The sequence below is a fragment of the Hirundo rustica genome, chromosome 4, assembly GCF_015227805.2.
Source record: "Hirundo rustica isolate bHirRus1 chromosome 4, bHirRus1.pri.v3, whole genome shotgun sequence".
In the NCBI taxonomy this organism is placed as follows: domain Eukaryota; kingdom Metazoa; phylum Chordata; class Aves; order Passeriformes; family Hirundinidae; genus Hirundo; species Hirundo rustica.
The window spans coordinates 38,964,021-38,985,442 of record NC_053453.1 but is presented as its reverse complement, the minus strand read 5'-3'; the positions used below and the strand labels follow the sequence as shown (position 1 = coordinate 38,985,442).

The 21,422-nt window shown below is 36.9% G+C and overlaps 1 protein-coding gene across 1 annotated transcript in view; it reads right to left on the bottom strand.

The window, feature by feature from the left end:
- The window catches only part of NAV3 (neuron navigator 3), a 546,625-nt gene that overhangs the window by 383,015 nt on the left and 142,188 nt on the right, over nt 1–21,422 (bottom strand). Inside the window, exon 2 of the mRNA XM_040061191.2 lies at nt 18,465–18,869. Within this exon, the coding sequence (XP_039917125.1) occupies nt 18,465–18,536 (72 nt within the window). The 5' untranslated portion in view covers nt 18,537–18,869. The remainder of the gene's footprint in view (nt 1–18,464; nt 18,870–21,422) is intronic.

Below are 21,422 nucleotides of genomic sequence, written 5' to 3'. Positions count from 1 at the left end.
CACTAGAACATATCCAATTATTGATAGATTCACAGCTTTGAAATATTACATTTTATTCAGGACATTTACAGTGGGAGTATTCCATAATTTCAATTTCAAAAAAGTTGTCTGATTTTGGAAATCTCTTCAAGTAGGCTAGCTACTCAAAATAGGCTGCTTACCTTACTTTAGACTGACAATTTTTCAATTCCACCTAAGTTTTGTATGTACACAAGGAATATCTACTACCATGGGACTTCCTGGCCCTGACTCAATTCCAAAATCTTCTTAAATATAATTTACTATGAAATAACAATAACATTAGTAATTATTTGTTCTTCCCAGGAGCAACTGCTGTCAAGGCCAGGCTAAAGACAGGGATTCATTCACAAGAGGCACACAGACACCCAGCAGGTGCCTACCTGCAAAATTACAGCACTAAAATAGATGGATCTCCACCCTGTGCTATGAGTCAGATCATCATTCTCTCATCAGCACGTAAATAAATAAATAAATCATCTCTTCCAAACTTTAGAGATATCTAACCTATAAGCAAAAAATTAAGTTGAAAACTTAACTTAACCAAGCACTGCATAGGCGTACGGTTAAAAAAAAAAAAAAAAAAAAAAAAAAAAAAAAAAAAAAAAAAAAAAGTCACTGTCCCAAAGAGCCCTCAGTTTTAGATAAAGTACTACAGGAGTAGAGGCTAAGAGGAAAAAGAAGATGAATGAAAAGAACGGGCAAACAAAACTGCCTGTAGTAACAGAAAGAGACTAATACTCTTAAAATGAGCAATAGTCAGGCAGTTAAGGTGATCAAAAAGTTAAATCCCAGTTGTTACCATATTTTCAGCAATTTCAATGAGTTTGGGCTATGGAGGAAGCATACAGGTATTGCTGTGTTTCCTCAGTTTGTGACTGTCCTCCAGCATACAAGGTACATACACAGAGGTGCTACTTTAACCCCTAGCATTCTGATTTTTCATTCACTCCTTGCTTGATTTTATGAGTAGACAGTCTCCCCCTCCCTATCTTCTCCCATTATGTATGAAGACCAAAAATTTTATTTGTCAAATTATCAGTCAAAATACTGTACAATGAAAAAACTGCATACCACATAAATAAGACATCAACATTACTGATTAAAACTAGTACATTTATAGGCATCCATGATTCTGAAAAATAGTAAACTGCAAGTACATTGCCTCTTAATATAAAAAATTCTCCTTTCACAACCCACTCCTAAAGTTTACTCAAATCACACAATCAGATGATTATTTCTGTCAAGAATATAAAATAAATTTTAAAAAAAAATAAGAGAGAGAGAGAGAAAAGCTTATTTGAAAAAATTCCAGGCTGTTAATAAAGACATGAAATGCATGTTAAATGACAGTTTCTTAAGATTTTCATTAAAGGAAGAGAATATGTTCTTTTCCCCTGTTAATTTACTGCTTGAATTTCTTTTCAGTGGCCTTTAGAGCCATGCTATCTAAAGAGTCAGCTTCATGAAACTGTAGAACAATATTCCCATCTTCTGCATTTATTTCCATATGAATGGAAACCCAAACACTTACAGCTTATCAAAAAACCCCAATTCCAAACTCTGTGAAAGTAGAAAAAATTAACCTGACATTTGCATGGATCTGAAATTTCCAGAAACATTAATATGCTAGTGTATTTTCATGAGGAGAATAATTCATAGCACCAAAGCTCTGGGCTTTACTGCAGTTGGGTTTTCAAAACTAGCATGCAATGCATGTGTGCATGAAAACTAAGGCAGCAGCTGATTCTATATTGGTGGCAAGAATTGTTTCAAGGTAATATCAATACCACTCAGAAACTGAGTTTCTACGGTACTAAAAGCCCACACTTTAAATAAAAGGTAATAAGCACGATATAAAATCAGGCCAAAAAATTAAGTATTAGAGCACAAACCAAATAAAAATACTGTACAAAAAGTTTGATTTTATATTGAGGATACAAGGAATTCTTATAGTTGTCTCTAAGGTCACAAGTCTCATTATTCTACCTTAAACTTTATATAAGCACTTTTACAACAATCTTTCCATACTAATTCTAAAAACAAATTTTAAAACTCATCTGCATCAATTTCTCATCAACCTCCTTCATCTACCATGCAATAGCTAGACTACCTTTGATAAAAAAACCTCCCAGGTGTTTATAAGGGGAGGAATGACTGGAAAAGTAGCTCTCCCTGCTGTCATTCACATTGTCTATCTTTCTTAAAAATAATTTACTCACCAAGACATAGGACCAGATAGATGTATTGTGGGGCAGCCACTGATGAGACAGCCCAGAAAATACAGAGCACAGGCACTTACCAGCAGTCTTCTCCCCCAGGTCGTTCGATTTGAAGAACACTGATAACAACCAGACCTATGTCAACCCCTTCAGTTTAACTTACAGATTGTTCTTTTCTATCAAGGCAGGTTGAGTGTTTCCACTGCACATGGAAACAGTGAACTCTATCCTTAAACCATAAGATGGGAAGCTCTGGAAAGACAGCGGCCAATAGATCTGGAGAAATCTGATAAATTTTCAGCAGCAAAATGACTATATGAAAAACAATGTTTAAGTAAAATCAGAGTATTATCTTGCATTTAGGCACCTGTTCATGTTCTGCTTTCTGGACCTTCTGTTAAACAAATACAAGAGCAAAATACATTCAATGAAGGATTTTAAGAAATATTGCTTCCTTTAGAAGAGACAATATGTGTTTGTTTCAAACAACATTAGATGCAATTCAACCCTTGTCTGAAGAGTCAGTCTCATTTAAAGGCCTCATTCAGAGAAAACATGGTTTGGAAGGTTTTCAGTCTTTAAAACCAATCTGCATTATTGACTTAAAATTGACTTAAAAAAAGAGGAACCTCCTTTTCTAACTCTTGGATGATATTTGTTTGTTATTAGGACTTTCTTTCAAATCCAGTTAACTAATGCTCTCCAAGAGCATTAACACAAATTTTGAGTATGGACTTTAATGGCTCTGCAATTCAGATTGATCAATCTTTGTCTGACAAACTGAATTTAGGTTGTTCTCAACAGTTAACAGCTACAAATAGTGTACTTTAATGTAACACCAGGGCCCTAGTTTCGTCATACACTGCATGCACACACTTAAACTAGCAACTGATGGGGGTTACTACTCTCACCTAATGTGACTAGACACATTTGGGCCTGTTGTTTAGTTTTGGATTGTTTGGTGAGTTAAAAAACACAAACAAACAAACACAAAACAAACAAACAAACAAACAAACCAGAAAAAAATTAACCAATATGCTGTCTCTTGGGGAAAAAAAAAAGTTCCATCAGAAATTGAAATGGAAATTTTCTACAGAAAGCCTGCCAAAAATCATTGGAAAGATTCCCACTGTTATCTAGAGGTCGGAGTAATTACACCTTTAGAGTATAACTGTGAAGAATTTTAATGTAAATCCAATCATAGCCTAAACCACAAGATTGCCCGCAATACTACACCTCTTTAAAAAATTCATGTGCAGCTACTGATTTGATTTTGAGAAACATGATGTTAGGAACACTCATGGCACATGCCTAGAGCACTCATCAGGATGCATTTGTAGACACATTACCAAAATATTCAGAGTGTCTTGCAAATATAACAAATGGTAGGTGCCCCTTCCCTCACTCTCTATGTTATTAAAGGGTAAAATTCTTAAATAGCATTGAAAGCACACATAGAAATAAATTCTGAAGTCTAAAAATTTGGGGGGAGGGAGTGGGGGGTGGGGATGGTTTACTATGACGAACTAGCAACCCATTATTCTTTTTCTTTACTAGAACCCTCATGATTCAAGTGGTGTACTTCTAGGGATATGGTGTCTACAAGCATTCCCAAACAGATGCTGCAATAAATAAAGAAGAAGAAAAATGGAGTTCAGCCTTCTGAAAAATACATTGACAACCAATATGTCACAGAATCACAAAAATGCGGAGCTGGAAATGACCCACAAGGATCATTGTGTCCAACTCCTCCAGGAGCACAGCACCATCCCCAAAAGTCACACTGTGTACCTGAAAGCATTGTCCAAACACTTCTAGAATTCAGACAGGCTTGGCACTGTGACCACTTCCCTGGGGAGCCTGTTCCAGTGCCCAGCCACTCTCTGGTTGAAGAACACTTTCCTGATATCCAACCTAAATTTCCCCTGACACAACTTCAGGCCATTCCCTCAGGTCCTGTCACTGATCACCACAGAGATGAGATCAGAGTCTGCCTCTCCTTTTCCTCTCACAAGGACCTCATCATAGGAAGAAACAAGTACTTTTTGAAAATATGAAATAGTAGCAATGGATTTATTTTCCCCCTTAATGAAGTGTCAATTGTTGCTTTATTATGAAAAATTCTCCTAAGAGAAAAAAAAAAAAAAAGATACAAAAGAAAAAAAACCGATCATATAGTATTCGTGTGCTGACTACCACACAGGAAAGTCTTCGGTTTCCCTGTGCAGCTGTCAGAGCAATCAACTTCAGCCACAGAAAACTTCTTTACAGGGGAGGAAAATAAAAATTAAGACCAGTACCCCTCAAACACATGTTGCATGGTTTCCCTTTCATCTCCTTTGAAATTCTATTGTTACCAAACAAACAGCACAGCCAGAGCTGAAAATTTAACGGTTTAAAATCAGACTCAACTTACTTTAATAATAAATTAATTCCTGGAGCACACTATTTGGAGTCTGTTATGCCAGCTGTTCTACATTGGCAAAATGACAACTCCTTTCTTTCTAGTTGTGACATATCAAGGCAACACAAGATTTTTGACAGGTCAAATGTGGATTGGCTACAGTTATTAGATACATGTTATGGAGGAATGACTTGGTTTGCTTTAATCTTTTGATGGAAATATACAGATAAATAAAGGGAAAGAAAAATACTAACTACTGTTAAAGATATTTAGCACCTCTTTTACTGGTTCATAGTTTGTTTACAGCAATGCTAACCAAAAGCAAACAAAAACACTAGGGGAGAGGAGAAGAGAGCAAAGCAGACATGCACTATTTCCACTTATGATTAGCTCTGAGATCTTCATAATCACTCTTTGGCACTTTTCAATTATAGATCCCCTTAGGAATCTGTCTCTTGGGATCATTTTTGTCTATTTTTTTTTTTTTTTTAATTGATAACATGGATAAGGGTATTAAGTCTTTCCTTAGTAAATTTGCAGATGACACTAAGCTGGGAGCATGTGTCGATCTGTTGGAAGGTAGGAGGGCTCTGCAGAGAGACCTGGAACGGTTGGATGGATGGGCAGAGTCCAATAGGATGATGTTTAATAAGTCTAACTGCTGAGTCCTGCATTTTGGCCACAATAAGCCCCTGCACCTTTATAGGCTGGGGATGGTGTGGCTGGACAGTGCCCAGGCAGAAAGGGACCTGGGGGTACTGGTGACAGCAGCTGAACATGAGCCAGCAGTGTGCCCTGGTGGCCAAGAAGGCCAAGGACATCCTGGCCTGTATCAGGAATGGTGTGACCAGCAGGAGCAGGGAGGTCATTCTTCCCGTGTACTCGGCACTGGTCAGGCCACACCTTGAGTGCTGTGTCCAGTTCTGGGCCCCTCAGTTTAGGAAGGACAAGATGCTTGAGCGTGTCCAGAGGAGGAAACGAGGCTGGGGAGGGGCTTGGAGCACAAACCCTGTGAGGAATGACTGAGGGAGCTGGGGGTGTTTAGCCTGGAGAAAAAGAGACTCAGAGGTGACCTTATCACTCTCTACAACTTCCTGAAAGGTGGCTGTAGCCAGGTGGGGGCTGGTCTCTTTCTCCAGGCAGCAACTGACAGAACAAGAGGACACAGTCTTAAGCCACACCAAGGGAAATATAGGTTGGATATTAGGAAAAAGTTTTTCAGGTAAGAATTATGAAGTACTGGAACAGTCTTCCCAGGGAGCTGGAGGAGGCACCATACCTGGATGTGTTTAAAAAAAGACGGGATGTGGCACTCGATGCCATGATCTAGTTGAGGTGTTAGGGCATGGGTTGGACTCGATGATGTTGAAGGTCTCCTCCAACCTAGTGATTCTGTGATAATATTTACATACCATTTTAGCTCATTACTGCTGAGCATGGGATAGCATGGAATAGTGAACACCTTTTCTGTAAGAGATGAAAATAAAAACTTGATGCAATGTTAACTCCTAACAGACAGCTCTAGCTCATGAGTGTTTCTTTCATGCATAATTTTGTTGGGCTTTTTTTCATATGTGTGTCAGTTCTGAAAATCAGCTTGCATTACTGGTTCGTTTCTTAAGAACAGAGCTCCTCTGGATTTTGAGCCAGAAGTCTCATTTTACAGCAGGAGTAATGCTACTACAGAGCAAATGGTAACCACCTCCACCTGCTTTCAAAAAATAACACAATCCCAGTTATCTACACTCACAAAGGAACACACTAGGAAAATCCTGTAAATTTCTTCTATTATTTCTATTTTCCATTCCTCTGACTGATCCATTTGGTCATCTTGAAATTATTTATGTGACCATTTGGAAATACATAGAGAAGTTGTATTGTAAAAAGTAACCACGTTGCAGTAGACAATGACAAGTGCCATCTACTTTAGCTATCACCTAAATACAACTAATTAAGAAAGTATTACCCTAGCTAATGCACAGTCAAACTGGTTCCCGTATTCCTGTGAGCATATTTAGGTTACTACGGGGAAATTAGGATTAAAAAAGGAGATACAATGCAGTAACAGCTAAGGCATGATAAGTATTTTGGTGTTCATGACAAAGAAAAAGCCTGTATATTCCTTCTTTTCTGTACACAATCTTGTCCCTCCTCCCTCACACATATTTCTAAATGACATGTGCTTTTGTATAGAGATCACAATCTACGGAGAAAAAGACACATTCATCTCTTAAGGATTAAATAGAAGGGTGTAATTAAGGGATTTTACAAGCAAACTGTATGTCCTTTAAACCAGACAGTCTTTTTTACTGTATTCCTACAGCAGCAGCAGAACTGTATCCTGATTCACAACTGAGATTCCACAATGCAAATAAATAGCCACGAGTGCAGCATATTTATTTTAAACACTAAGTAAATATATTTGTCCTTCAATATGAGGATCTTAATGCTCTGAGAAAACTCAATGATAAATGATTCAGAAGATCTTTTAATTTTACAGATGAATAAAACTGAGTTTAAGCAACTTCCCTGTGGGTACAAAGAAAATTGACAAAGCTAGAAGAGAAACAGCCCTTCAATCTTTTGCTTGAACCTTAACATACATAATCCATCCTAAAAGCTATAATGCAGCAGCTATCATATAGCAATAGGAACATTGATATTATTAATAAGCTACTGCATAATACCTACAGATAGAGATGATGTTTCACAAAGCTGTAACTTCTCCACACCAGATATGTAGTATGTTCAGGCAAACTAAACTGCCACTTTCCACAACTGTGACTTAATATTGATCTGCTACATTGTATTGGATTTGTGTGGCCAGATTTTGGCAGAGGGGGCAGCAGATCTACAGGAATGGCTTGTATTTGTGCATTGTAGTCCCCTTTGTTTCTCATTTTCAATGCCAACAATAAATCCAAAGTTGCCTGATCTTTGCAATCAAGCCAAAAATAGCACCTGCTGAAAATTATCCCGTCCAAGTTAGACATTATGGACACAGTGTTTACATCAGGCAATTCAGAACAACAACAACAAAAATCTTTGGCAGCTTCTCCAGTCCTCTTTTCTTGGTACAATGCCTCCATCATGCTTACTAACAACTACTAACTGTCATGGACTTACCATGCAACTTACTAAGGGCATCAATATAGTGATTCAGACAAAGAAGGAAATTTAATCCACGTCAGTCAGATGGCACAGGCATAGTACTTTAAGGCTGCACCTCTTATATCAAGGGCTAGGAGCAATAACCACACTTCTGACTGAGGTGGAGAACACTGACAGGATCTATCAGAGGAAGCAAGTAAACGCACAAATTCCTCACCACCACCACCACAAAAAAAGAACAATTTGAAAAAAAAAAAGAAAAAAAAACAAAACAAAACAAAAAAAAACAACAAAACCTACTTACTCCTGCAATTGCTTTATAAGACTCAAGAGCCCTCAGCTGTGATTCTGGTCCTAAGTGCTACACAAATGTGGACACAGTGTGACAAAACCCTGCACTAAGGATACTGTTTTCCAGAAAAAACATGAAACAAACAGACTACAAAGAAAGAAATCCATTTTCAGCTTCAATTACACTAGAGATTCTCCTATGCACTGTTGTCTGTATTACACGTTTATATGGAAGCACTCACTCAAAATACTTGTATGTAAAAATATACATGCAGGTATGCATGCTCATGCATGCACATTCACCCAGTTATCTGCATGTTTGTATACACACATATACTGAAAAAAGTGATAAACTGAGGTAAGCTGAGCACAGGAGAAGGAAAATGAAAACAAAACAGATAGAGGGTGTAGTGGTTTTAGTGTTTATTCTTTTTCTGTGGGAGAGAGATTAGGAGAAAAAACAAAGCAGGCTTAAGCTTATAAATGAACAAAATTAGTTTTATTAACACACACTAAAAGAATTTAAAAAAAAAAAAAAGTTGACAAAAAGAAAACCCAAACCAAAACAGAATGAAACTTCAAAACACTCTTCCCTCCCTTTACAAATTATTAACTTTCTTATAAAACAACATAGAAAGACACAACTTGTGATTTTCAGTCAGTTTCACTATTTAAACATAGTCATTAATTACTTTAGGAGAAGAGTCTCTGTAGGGTTTTATGAAGATGTTTGTCACAAGACAAAATAGTCCAGTGCTCCCAATGTCACACATCTGCTGCCACCCGGAGTTTTCGCAGACTGTGATGTTCTATCAGCAAAGCTTCTCAGTGTATCTGGGGTACTGTTTACAAACGCTTCTTCTAGTCTAAAAACCTCTTTGTCTCAAGGGCTGAGACCTCCTTTTAACCCAGGAGCGGGGGCTTTAAAGTTCTCAATTAAATCTCAATTACATTAGTCCTCAATTTTGATTAGAATTAGCATTCCCCCCAACAACACCAAAATGCTACAAAGAACAGTTCATTTCTCCATAGTTTACCTCAGAGAAGTCTGGTTAAAAATGTCCACTTCTTCAATCCTATTCCAATAATATTATCAGTTCTTTCACTTTTAACGCACTGACTTCATACAGTGTCTGTTCTACATATCTTCTGTTTTCTTTCTTTTCTCTCTCAAGGAAGAGTTGTGCCCGAGATGAGAGTTTTAAATGTCCTTTCCAAAGCTGCATTGGTATTTTCATTGGTTAATATAGCTGCCAATATCTTGGCTAGCTATCTGATAGGTCCCTGTCCTCCCCACCCAAAGCAACTCTAAGGTCCTGGCAGGGAAACACATTCCACATTTCTCTGAAACTAGAAAATAAAACTGTGCCAACCCATGATAGAGGGCAACAAACATGCAACAAGGATAGAGGGAAGATGCCAAGTAATAAGAATGCTCCTGACAGAGGAAGGAAAAAACGACAGTAACAACAAAAGGAAAGGAGAAGCAGATAAAAGAAATAATAACAAAAGCCCAATGAATAAAGACATGCTGACTTCCATTTCAACTACATATTTATTTTTCTATCAAAAATAATAAACATGAAACTGGTACAACAGCTGCTTTGCTACAAACTTTTGATATATCCTTGTATTCTGGAGGGGCCCCTCACCCTGTTAAAATCTATATTTGGTCACTTAGGTAAAAGTGCCATTAAGAAATATTTCTTGCCCAATACTGACAATTCTAGAAGACATCAAGGACTTCTAATATCAAAAAAGTATAGGGATTTTGCATACACCAGTGCCTACTGAGATACAATTTTATTACACCTTAACATGTTACAAAAAGAATATTCTAAGATGCACTTAACAAGATGTAGTGTATCCCGAAGGAAAAACAACAACAACAAACAAACAAACAAACCAAAAAACAACCAAACAAAAAAAAAAAAAACCCAGAAAACAAACAACCCTCAACAACAAAACCCACAAAACCTAGCCATGAAATAGAGGAAACATTGGCATTAAACTCATAAGCTCTATCAGCTTTTTATTCTCTTAAAGAAAAGAAGCTTTTCTCATTAACCTGCAGGAAACAGAGTGTAATATGTTACTTTGTACATGTACATATATTTAAATCAAAATGGGTATGTATGTGCTTGCTAGCAACTAGCTATGAAAGAAAGGAAGAAAATTATAACCATTTCCAGAATACTTCCCTGCCTTTGCATTCTTTTGTACTTGAGCACTGGAGAACAGCCAACATCAGTACCTAGCCATTAAAAAGATAAAAATGAAGCATCCTCCCAGCAGTATTCTTTTATTGGACCACAGCATGAATGTACCCTGTCACCCTGGTTAAGGTGTAACAAAGCATAGTCTTCCATTCTGATACAATACCCAGACTCTAGAAATTCATATTTGAGGGCTGTGAAATTAATGTGACAAACTAATGCAACCTTCACATATACCTTGTCCCTCATTCTACAGGCTTTGAGGTTTGGGAGGTTTTTCACATGTATTTCTTTCAGTAAGGATGCAAAAATCCTAGAAAAAAAAACTCATTTGTAGAAGCTAGGCTTTAAATTTTCTGTGCATCATTTCTGCATTCATAAAACCCCTTTTCATTTTCTCTATTCAGAGTGTGTATTTACATATTGTAGCTAAGAAAACAACTGGTTTAATTTGGGACTACTAATTGTTGTTGGCAATCACTCAATGCTCCACCAGATGATTTTATTCAGAAGCTAAAAGCCACAGTACCAGGCAAGGTTGTCCTGTCACATATTGCTTTAGGCTAGGCATACCTAGAATGAGTTTAAAAAGTTATTAACTCTGCTCTATAAGCAGACATACAATGCAGTTTCACAAGAAAATTCTTGCTTTAATGGTCATAAACTGCAATCTTAAAAAGGTCTTTATATCCCTCCCACAAAGGCACACTGCAGTACAGCCCCTCACTTGTTTACTTCTGATATAGCAGCAGATGCTTCTCCTTCCAATTTCAAAAATTAGCCTTCCAGGGGAATTGGAGAGGCAAATAGTAGGACTTCCTTGTATGACATACAGATTCAACAACACTTACAATGCTTGTATTGCAAGACTGCAGAGATAATTAGGAAGCTGCAGAGTCCTTGACCTGAATTTAGGATCAATTTAAATCTCAAGGTAATGTTACAGGGTGATTTCAAGAAACTAGCTCATTGCAAATATGGTAAAAATAATAACAACAGCAGGTTTTCCCAACTACTTCATACACACAGCAGTTCTTTTCACTTACAGTAGAAAAATTATCAAAGTGAAAATTCTGTCAATCTTGCTCTAGTGATTTGTGTTTTTCAGAGATTCAAATCTAGTCCAGAACTGGAATATGCCAAAGGTTCGGGTGATTTTTACTTACTTCTTCCAAAAATTTGGGAGGAATCCTGGCTATTCTTTCATTAGTCTTTATTATATGAAGCCTGTTTAACATAATGAAGAATTTCACAGGAAGTGTAAGCTCAAGGGAAGGGGGACAAGGAAACAGGCATCTCCTCTAAATGCATGGATTGATAAAAGATAATCCAAAAAATTTAGGAAAATACTTTCAAAATCAACAAGCAGGATAGCTGAGTGCTAATGCATTCATTATGGAACTTATCACAAAGATGAAATTTCAAGCAGGAGAAGCCTCAAAACACCTTCTGAAGGTATGATCTTCATGAAGCTGGGTGATAAAAATCCTAAAACAATGTCACAGTGCAAGAGAAGGAATCAGCTAGAAGGTCAAGTTCAGATTCTCCACTGTACAGTGCTGTGTGCAACTGTTTCTTGAGCTTATACTCCTTCTAAAAAAATAAGAGATAGGACAAGGTTGCAGATTAGTTCAGCATTTCATCCTTGAGGTTCATAAGATTTTCCGAGATGATGATTTCAGGACAAACACAGACAAATATTATTGAGAGCAGTTTGAAAAATAACAGTACTGAGAGCAAGAAAATACTAAATAACAATTACAGTGACTTCCTTGCTTTGCAGTGCCACTGTAGAGAGACAACAAAAAAAGAAAGCTTTATTTGCTTGCTTAGCTATTTATTATTGCTTAAAATATTCTTTGTACTGAGGCTAATAAGAGCTTTGTTTCAAAAAACTAGGAGCAACAGCAATCAAAAAACTAGGAGCAACAGCAACCAAAAAACAGGATTTATAGTATAAAGTTCTTTAGTCTTTTATTTTCTTTTATACTTGACATATTTAAACCTTTCAGGTAGTTTGTAACCACTAAGGTGTCCTAGAGAATTTTGTATTACCATAAGATATACAAAATTAATGTCATTAATTTCACTGTTTTCTGCTTCTTACCCATTGTATCTTATTCCAAATCAGAGAAGACCACTTGAGACAAGACACTTAAATCTACCTTTGCAAAGAAGGGTAGAAATTGGAAACTGAGTCTTTAGCACTAAGTGAAGACCAAGCCAACATCTGTTTTTTCAGTGGGGAGAGGGAGGGAAGTAATCAACCCAAGTGAGAAGCCACCTTCTTCTCTCACTCGGCTCTGTAGTGTACACCCCAAGCCATGCTGTATACATACATATAGAGTAGTATTTGTTTCAACTATCAAATTACACAAAAATCTGGCAGCAGTAACAGCTGCAAAGCAGCTGATCACCTTCCAACCAGGCAGTGATGACACCCTGTAAAACTTTTACTTGGTATTCCTGAATAAAACCAACTTTTATTCTGTTATCAGACAGACATTAACAGCAACAACTGTAAGATAAAACTGATAGCATTTGAAAAGGAAAGCAACCATCTACAAAACAAAGGCATACTAACAAGATATTTAAAAAATCAGCTAGTATCATTTTAAGAAAATTATTCATTTAATCAGTATTTAATTTCTTAGCTGTTTTGGTGCAGCACTGGGACAAAATGCTTCTCTGTAAGCAAGTTTTTCTTGCAAATAATGGCTTGGGGAAGGCAATGAAAAAGTGTTAAAGAGAAATACATACTATCTTATTTACATCATGGTTCTCCAAAAGGAAGAAGAAGCCCTGTTAATATGCAGCAGAGGACATGAGTTTACATTATAAATTATTAAATACATGATTCATATTCCATAAAATGATGTTTAACTCCATTTATTAAGGCTGTAAAGTTTTTTGTTTGTTTGTTTGTTTTTTAATTTGAACTTCCCTAGCAGCATGCACAGAAAAATTTCAGAAAGTGAGAAGTCAGGTGGTGGGGCCCCAGGGAGGTTTGACAGACAGGGAGATAATTCAAGTCATTCTAGCAAGACTTTTGAAACAGAAAACACATGGAATGTGGAGGGAGAAGGCTTAAGGGAAGGGATGACAGAGGTAATATATGACAAGCTGATATAGAAAAGCAACTGTAGTTTTATCCCTACAGTCCATTTCTACTTAGCAGCTCTGTTGGCTCTTATCTGTGCCTAATTCTAGGGTATCAAAGTAAAAAAAAAAAAAGGAACAAATATCTTCCCTCAGCCCTGATGAACCCTCATGATTCCCTTGCTGCTTTATTTTTGGTTAGAACACTTACATGTCCGGAAAAATAGCCCACAAAATCCCTGCCAGTTGTTGTGCAATATGGGATAACAGTGAACATTGAAGCTAATGAATCTCTGATTTTTCAGAGGGTCTTCAGACCTCCAGTTGTTCACAAAGCATCCCCTGACAGACAGATGAGCAGATGGACAAGAACTGCACAGAATATACATTATATGTATATATGCATAGGAGGGACTGGGGTGCATAAGGAGAAGGGCTAGAAAGCTCAGAGCAGCCTTGGAGAAAGAAATAAAATCAGAATGGAGAAATCAACCTTTTTGTTCATGTAACAAACATCATTCAGATCTTAGGTCTGCAAATGAAAATGCACTATTAAACAAGAATAGCAACAACTCTGGCCTGCCCAAGATTTCATGCCATTATTTTTCAAAACAGTTGTTGAATGACTACAGATTTAGTCATAAAAATGAAAACTGATTTGTGAAAATGGGGAGCACAGACACAGCAGTAGTAGAGTGTTCATGAGAACAAATTATGCTTCTGGCCCAACTGCCTCGTGAGGACATAATCTGATTTTCCTGAAATGCTGTCTCATGCACTGAATATTAGACAAAGGAGACAGAGGATGGAGAAACAGTGTGATGTACATGCTGATTGTTCCTATTACATATGCCCCTTCTAAACCATCTCTCTTGATTTCTTGTTCTAAAGAATTGCATATCAAGACTGCTTGATGTTTTCAAAAGTAAACTATTTTACCCTACCAAGCAAAACCTAACTGATTATTGGACTTTTAATTTATCTCCAAATGGCTACCAGGGAGATCAGCAAAACATCTAACACTAGACAAGGCTTCCTTGCTATTCCTGCTAATTAGTTATATTTAATTATTGTCCAGTAATAGAGCCTTGGTATTTATTTGAAAGTCCCTCTGGGTACAGTGGCTCACCTACCTACCAAAGGAAAAAAAAAACCCACTATCATCTGTTCTGAAAGCAACAGAGATTCTTATACTTTCACATATCTAGCTTCAAAGCATATATTTGGGGGAGATGGTGCATTGTTAAAAATTTTCCTCTATTTCTCATTTGGTTTGGATCTGCCTCTAAACAGAAGAATCAAGGCCTTTTGTCAATAGAGTTTAAAGGAAATGCGATGAAAAACTATACCTGTAACCATTCTGGGTGTGCAGAATTCCAAGACAGTGAAAAGATGTGTAGAGGTGCAAAGTCTCCTATTTTGGAAACAAGAAATTCTGCAAGAATATAATTCTGTATTCTGCATAATGGATTTCTAATCCAGGCACATATCTTTTGGTGTGAGTCAGGATAGGGACTCAGAGGGCTTGTCTGCAACACCCTAGACATTGTGGAACAGAAAGCAGTAGATGGCAGACAAAGCAGACATGCCAAACCTTTAAGACACAGAGTATTATTGTTTACTTGTGTGCTGCCCCACCAACATCTGCATGCCCACAGTGAACCAGTCAGGCTCCCACGCCCAGTCTTCAGACTTCAGCAGGGCCACAGCAGCAGCAGCATTCTAAGGCTTGGCTTTGCCTGCCTGCAGCAAGCAGGTGTTTTTTAACCTGGATAGTCTGTCAAAGAAATGGCCACAATGGGACTTTTTTGTAAGGAAAACATTAAAATTAAATGACTGGAGTAGTTGGTAAATTTTGAATAGGCATTTTAAAGACTAACTACCATAAGCCATATAAGTGGCAGCAGATTACAAATTGCAATGTTGATTTTGAAAACAGAAGAACCCTTCTGAATGATGAAATACAGACAGATAAGACAGCCCCTTTCACGTTTAAAGTGGTAATTTTAAACAAGTTGCCTAGAGAAATCTCTTATTCAAAAGGCTAGCTTGTGGCTCTCTATGCCATGTGCTAAAATCATGAACTTGCACACCAAACTGTAAACAGCAATATATGGACCCGCTACCCATTGACATTTCTGTCCTAAAGCCTTGTTTTACCATATTGGTTTAATAAGGAATTACAGTACACCGTGGAAAGGGCAAACAGATGCAGAAGCACAACATTTAGTCTGAAATATCTACATGGATGAAGCTGCATGGCTGGTACATCAAGCCTGGAAGAAGAAAAGACTTCTGGACAGAGTTACCATTTACACATGGTCCTTGGGCAGACAGAAGTGATGGACATCCCAGATTTACCTGTTCCAGCTCATTCCCTATTTCCTGAGGCTTTGCATCCAGACAGAAGAATTTGTAGAGGGATGGCCTATCTATGCCTGTTTTCTGTAAGAGGTCAAATTAATTAATTACAATGATCTTCCTAAAACCTTTACCCTTTCTGCACCATTAGCCTGCCTGCCTCCCTTCCCCTTCAGCCACAAAAATCAGACTACTGCTTCCACATGGCTACCAAAAGCTCTAACTTAACGACTAAGCTTCATCTTTTACTGTGGCATCAGCCCGGTGAAACATGCCAGTACCACAGCAAGCTACTGCCAGAAATCAATAAAAATGTCATTCCATTTACAGCTACAGGAAGGATAAGGAACTTGACAGTCCTGGAATGACAAGACAAGTATGCACCTATTTAAAATTCAGGTTTAATGAGACAAACACTATCCTTTTGAGATAAGGATATATTTGAGTGTCATACAGACTAGCAATATGAAAAATTATTCAAATATAGTTGTTCAGGCCCAAATCCAGACCACATCAAAATAAGCCTATGCTATTACATATATAGCATAGCTATGAAATTATTAGAAAAGTTACATTCCGAAGCACAGTCTGCATTTTTAAAGCTACCTGAAAAGTCTTATATGGAGCTTTTTTCTCAATTTGACCTTTTTCCTAAATTGCTCATGCAGAAAACAGTAACAATGTATTCTGCAGCAACACAACAATTGAATATTTTCAGAATATTTTTTTTTTATTTATTGTAAGGACACAAGGTATCCAAGAAATTCAGCTTGACTCTTGCCTAGTCTGATCCAGGTAGTATGCAATTAAGGCACCCATGTCAGCCAGTAAGTCAGCCAATATCTTCTAAAGCGGTAAAATGTAAAATTATGTAAAAATTTGATGTAGAGACAATACAGCAAAAAGAGATAGACAAATTACTACTACTTCTTATATTTCACCACCCCCTAGAAACCCTTATTTAAAAAAAATATTAGCCTTCTATAATGATATTAGCATATCAATAATATTCAATTACTAACAAAGATCCCTAAATAGAATTAAAACTAACAATACTTCTGTTTATTATCATCACATTTACTTCTTCAGCATCAACCACAGCACAAAAGCAGAGCCTGTTATCAACTGCAGAGCTTTTGGTGGTCATTACATAGTTCTACAGATGGATAAAATATCTACAGACTGGCTCAAAGGAAAGGTTTGACCTTGAGGTACAACAGATCCTCTTTGAAACAAACCTTCTCCTCCCAAGCAATCCAAAGAGCTAGTGCCTACGAGTGAATCTGCAGGTATTAGACATGAAGGGTAAAAAGTCTTTTGAAATAAGAGGGGGTTGGAAGAAAAGGAGACTCAACCATAGTGGGTTCCAGGTCACATAATAATGGTTCAGAAAACAGTTCACCAGATGGTGAGAGTAAGGCTAATGTTTCTCAGCTTTTCTTTCGTGCCACAGAGGGTAGGAATTCTGAAGTGGAGAAAGTCCCATGTTGTAAACTAATTATCTTTTATCATATACCTCTCTCTCTTCTCTGTTACACAAAAAATGCTCAAAGGCTGAATATATTTTCTATAATAATTACATCATGTTTGTTATCATAGTATATTTCATACAATTCTCTGCATTTTACAGAGGGTTATTAGCTATGACTGAATGACACATATATATCTCAGAAACACTAAAACCAAGTATTTGATTTTATAGAACTTGAAATTTTTATGTTGTCCATAAATTACACCAATTCCTACTTTTTCCCAAGATCAAAATTACTTAAAACATAAAACAGAAACATTCATACCAAAAATTAGGAGGGAAAAAAAAAAAGAAAAAAAGACCCAAGCCAGAGGCATATATTGTAAGTCTGTGTAATAATGAAGCACATAACCTGCACTTCAATACATTATTTCGACAGTCCCACTGAACCTATGCAATAACACAAAGAGCCCAGTAAATCTCACTTCGGGGCACTGTTTGAAGCACTCCACAGCCTCAGATGCTACATCAGAACATATTCACTGTGCTGGCTGCCAATCACTGCAGCCCTTATATTATAGAACCCAGGCAAAAAGAAAATCAGAGCATTTTGAACTTTTAATAAACTAGAAATTGAGAAAACCAATTTTAATAAACTAGAAATTGAGACAAAGCAAGCAAAAACTTTTTTCAGGAAAAAATCCATTAATGTAATACAAAAATACCAATAAAACATGGGTCCTTCTATTATCCTCAAAAAGCTTAAGATATAAAATTGAGGTTTCTGAATAAGCATTAGACATATTTCTAGACCATAGTACAAATAAGCAAAGGACACGAACTTGAAAGGTGAGATTTTTGGGACAGTCTGTTGCAGAGGTAGGATTTCTGAAAAGAACTTCCCATACTACGAAAGCATGAATTTATATGCTTAAACTGACATAGATACTGAAGGATAAAAATTGAACAATATCCAGAACTATGTGTAGAACAGAATGAGAAGGGTCTACCCATGCATCCACAGTAAAAAACAAAGATCTCACCCTGTCTCAGGCTGACATCAGACTTTTACTTCAGATCAGCAGGTCAACAAGTACAGGTTTTGAGAGACAGGTTGCTAGACAAATTCAGGGAATTTTCTGTACTGCAACATTGTGTGAGCATAGCAGGCTACTTTAGCCTCAAAAGCACATTCATTTCCAGTTTACTGAAAATCATCGAAGAATTTGCTAGTAGTTCAAATATAATTAAGTAATTAAGAATAACCTTACCTTCTTTTGGTCTTCTAGTTTATGACTTACTGGATTCCTTCCATGTTTGTTCATCTCTGAAGATAAATCCATCACATTCACTCCTTGGCCTTCAAAATGAAATTGGTTCAGCAGTCCAGCAAACTAATCCAAAAAACAGGAGCTACAAACACAGAAACATGGTGCCTTTTTCCATCACACACCATCTCTGAACATTAGTGACTTGGAGAAATGACTAAGAAATGCATTGATTGAGCTGAGGAAAACTTTGCAATTCACTCTTGAGCCTTCCCAAATGACCATAGTGTTTTTAAAAGCTGATGCTTAAGAAGAGAAATATTCATCTACTACTTTTAATTCCAACTGCTATCTGTATCTTTCTTCACAAGTTTCCATTTTACACGAGGTTACATCCTGACTGTAGACCTGTTGAGACAAAAAAAAAAAAAAAAAAAAAAAATCATCAAGATTGATTTAGAATTTTCTGTCACTCTTTCTAGCTGATTATCTGTCTTCATTAGGTGTACATGTGGATTTTGTATGGTTTTTGTCTTTTTGGCTTGCTGGTTTTGGTTTGGAGTGGGTTTTTTTGTTGGTGGTGGTGGTGGTAGTGGTTGGTTGGTTTTGGTTTGGTTTGGCTTTTGGTATTGTTTGGTTTTGTTGTATTTTTATTTTTTTGTTTTGGTTTTGTTAAGTAGTACTGGAGTTTCATTTAGTACTTAGCAGGATGAAGTAATATATGATCCCATTCATTCCCCCCTACATCCCTATGGGCACACATTACAAATAGGAGAAAGGCGCATGTGTGAGATAAACCCAACGGTGAGACAAAATCAAGAGATCAATATTGATACAAAGAAGCGCTGACAGCATAGTACCCTGCGAGATACAATTTCTTCCCCAGACTAGAGAGTGTTCCAACAAGAAACAAAATTGTAGTTACTTTCAACACCACAGGGTGCAGCACCTATCCTTTTCCATATTTATCTTCACAGACAATTGAACATGATAGCAACAAAGGACTAATCAAGCAATAAGGACAAGCCCTACACAAAAATAACTAGAAACAAACAGAAGATGCATTTGCCTTGGCAAAACCACAGGAATTTAGACAATACACTAAGCTACTATATGAGAGAATACACAGTCAGATAGGCTTGTTACTCAAACACTACTTTAACCTGATACATCTTACCTTGGAATAAAATGAATTTTCCTTGCTATTCTAACTTTTGAGAATCACCTCCTTCTGCAGATAAGCAGTGTATCACAAGCACACTCATCAAAGGAAATTCAAACGCTCAGAGAGAATTTTTCAATTCATTATTTAGAGCATCCTGAGAAAAGTCAGTGAAATAAATAACATGACTAAGGTGTTAACTGCGCATAAAATAGGAAGTCGTCATTAAAACTATGCTGTTAAATTCTTCCATAAATTTAGGATTTTATTGGTTTAAGAAGCAGATCTGATTCAATAGTATACTATAACCTTCCCCAGCACACATAACTTTTCACACACTGTTTCCACAGAATCTGAAGCACAGCAGGACAGAGCCATATCTCTGTCAGGTGTAGCCTGTTCCCACCCCACCTGTGATTTCCCCCATTTGACAGTTTCAGAGATCCACAGAATGCACAAAACCATAATGCCAGGATGCAGGAGGATGAAACACAAGATACCGCTGCAGGGATCAACATCTGGATTCATGCTTACAACAATTATAAAGCCAAGATAAGTCAAAATCACGCTGTTAAAACCCAGCAGTTTCTCTGGTTCATTTCATGGTCAGACGTGAATTATGTTACTTCCCATGCCGGGCAATTATGCTATGCTAGGCAATTAAGCTATTCTGTAGAACTCCATGGTGTTTTCAAGCCAAAGTTGGACAGAATGCAAATAATTTTGTTTGGACTGCCCTCATTACTTTTAACATGCAAAGCACAGGGAGGCAATTCTTGCTCATTCCATTCAGTTCATTGTTCCATGGTCTTCAGCCTTTTAAACATAAACAGCTGTAATTAAATGCTCTTGGCACTTTTTTTTTTTTTTTTTTTTTTTTTTTAACAGTGGAACTAAATTTAGTATTCATTATTTTACACTGATATTTAACATGCACACAATCACAGAATAAAATATCCAGAGTCCTAGATAGCATGTTGATCACACACTAAATAATAGATTTTTAGTAGGTCACAGATATAAAAGTCAAGGTGAATTGAAGCTTTTTTACAACCTTATTCTCTTAACAGACACAAAGAAGTCATTGAATAACAATTTCTAATAATTTACAGATACTTATAGTAAAATAGTTTTCTAGATGCATTTAACACCGCAAACACAGGCCTAAAGGAAGTGGAACAAGCTATCCAAGCCAGGAGCATCCTTAGACTTTCTTGCTGAACAACACAATGAGGAAAATACTATGTGGAACTATTTGTGAAGGGCAGGGGGTGGGGAGGTTAGTGACTTCCTCCTCTCAAGAAACTATGGAAAGCATGCAGGGTGATGAAGCTTCTGTTTTAAGTACCTCAAATACTTGCCTAAATTCAAATGGACTTAAGTCAGGTTAAATGTGTCTGAAATAAATTCTATTTCACTGTGAGCTACAGGTTACTGATAGACTAATGGGGAATAATCCTAGAATGTATTCTGAGAATTAACCAGAATTATCCTTTTTATACTGCTACTATTATTAACACAGATAGTTCTCCAAAAGTTTACACTGACAGGATTTTCAGGAAGCAACCAAAATCCTCAAGCTCCCTAGAGGCCTCTTCCGTGTATGAGTAGTAGTAATAGTAGTAGTTGTAAGAATAATAGTATCTTCCTGTAAGCAGCACATTCACTAAATATTTGGTGGATGTTAACACAAATATCTCTACAGAGTCTGGATGTTGCAAATCAACCTGGTTGAAGAGAACATTCAGGGAGGGTGACTACTGTTTTAGTCACTTCTAATGGTTCAACAAAATCTGTAA